This window comes from Nannospalax galili, unplaced genomic scaffold (assembly GCF_000622305.1).
Source record: "Nannospalax galili isolate Female #2095 unplaced genomic scaffold, S.galili_v1.0 scaffold557, whole genome shotgun sequence".
NCBI lineage: Eukaryota > Metazoa > Chordata > Mammalia > Rodentia > Spalacidae > Nannospalax > Nannospalax galili.
The window spans coordinates 987,781-989,473 of record NW_008340356.1 but is presented as its reverse complement, the minus strand read 5'-3'; the positions used below and the strand labels follow the sequence as shown (position 1 = coordinate 989,473).

General features: G+C 48.0%; 1 protein-coding gene across 1 annotated transcript in view; it reads left to right on the top strand.

Moving 5' to 3' along the window:
* Positions 1-276: 276 nt before the first annotated feature.
* Positions 277-1,693, top strand: part of Dcun1d1 (defective in cullin neddylation 1 domain containing 1) — a 50,270-nt gene continuing 48,853 nt past the window's right edge. Inside the window, exon 1 of the mRNA XM_008835396.3 lies at positions 277-704. Within this exon, the coding sequence (XP_008833618.2) occupies positions 627-704 (78 nt within the window). The 5' untranslated portion in view covers positions 277-626. The remainder of the gene's footprint in view (positions 705-1,693) is intronic.

Below are 1,693 nucleotides of genomic sequence, written 5' to 3'. Positions count from 1 at the left end.
GCGGCGCGGAGGCGTTGGGGGAACGGCCCCACGCCCCATTGTGCAGCCGGGAGGCGCCGGCCGGCGAGTGCTGGACGGGCTTCGGGCCCCGGCGCTGCCGTCCTCCCGGCCCGGCCTGGCGGCCCCGCGGCCCCGCAGAGCCGGCATCGGCCTGCCCTGTCCCGCGCGGTGCCGGGCGCCGGGAGTTGGGGCGGCTCGGCGGAGGACCGAGTTGGGCGCGGAAGTGCAGCCTGTTCCCGTTTCCAAGCCGGGGACCTGCTGCCTTTCGAGCGCCGGCTTTATGTGCCGGGGCTGGGAGGAGTAATTGCTTTATTATAGCAGTTAAGGGCCATTTGTGATTCTTAAAAAACAGTTTGTCAAGTTGCTCCCTTGGTTTTGTTTGGGGGGAGGCGGCAGAAGTCACCCATGCCTGAAGACCCTGTAGTGAGTTGGCTCCTTTGTCAACCTGGCGCTGCCGGACACTGTTTTCAGTTTGGAAGTATCCAGCCAGACCTTGGAGTTGCAGGCAGGCTGCTGTGTGTGGAAAAGGTGGTGTCGTCCCTTGCCTGGGAGCACAAGGGCCTCTTTGGGGAGGGTGTGCGCCCCGGGCCTCAGTTCAGAGCGGTCGTTTACGCTGAGTGACACTTATGTGGCCCCAACCTCCGACTGTTTTGGTGGATGGATTATGTGGTTTGGTTCCACAGGTTCAAGATTTCTCTTTTGTGGTGAGTTCATAAAACTTTAGTTTTTATTTGTAAGAAAATGTTCGTGTAAAGTACAGGTTTGTGTTAGGGTTGAGAGTACAGTGTAAGTTCAGAGATCCAGCAGGGAGTCTGCAGTTTCTCGTTTCTCTAGTATTTGAGACATTACTCCTGAAACTCCCAAGTTTGAGTTCTCTTACTGAGGTGCTTGTAGCAGGCTGAAGGAATGCAGTGCGGTTCTCTGATAAACACTCAGACCATTGCGGTGTACAGTCTACACCAGCAGCCTTCTCTTGAATCCAGAGCCTGAGGATGCTGGTCACTTGTTCAGGAATTCAGGATCAATGCAGTTTAGATCAGAGCTCACCTAAGTTGGGATTTATCAACTTCTGTCCCATTAGTTAATATTAAATTAGCTCGTTTTGAAAGTTAACTATAAGTCATTTAGTCGTACTGGTGATGACAAGATACCCTTACTTTAAACAGTTTCTGTTCATCAACTCGGGTCGTGTCACTAGGATTGTCTTCGTATATTCTTGTTAGTTTAGAAATGCAGCATGGGCCCATAACAGTCTTACAGTTAAGATATTTCATTATAAGCTTATAGTTGTTTCTCAGTACAGTTTCAGGCTGATGTTAGTTTTTTTGGTGTGTGCACCACAGCCAGTTTCTACAGCATGTATTATTGTTAGTTTTAGGACACAGTTAGATGATGGAGTATCTGAAATATTTCTATAAGGAAAAAACATTCAGTTACCTGTCTTTCACACTTACACAGCGAACAAAAATAACCCATTGCTGGGGATCAAAACTAGGCAGGGCTTTATGCACGATAGGAAAGCATATTTTTAAGTCTTTTAAGACTTGTTCAAGTTGTCTGGGTTGTTAACTTATTTATAAGAAGACAGGACTGGATTTGATGATTTGTGAAGTTCTACCTAGCTTAACAATTTTATGATTCCAGTGATTTTTATTAAATATGTTAGACATGTAGATTGTGTGTAGCCTATTAG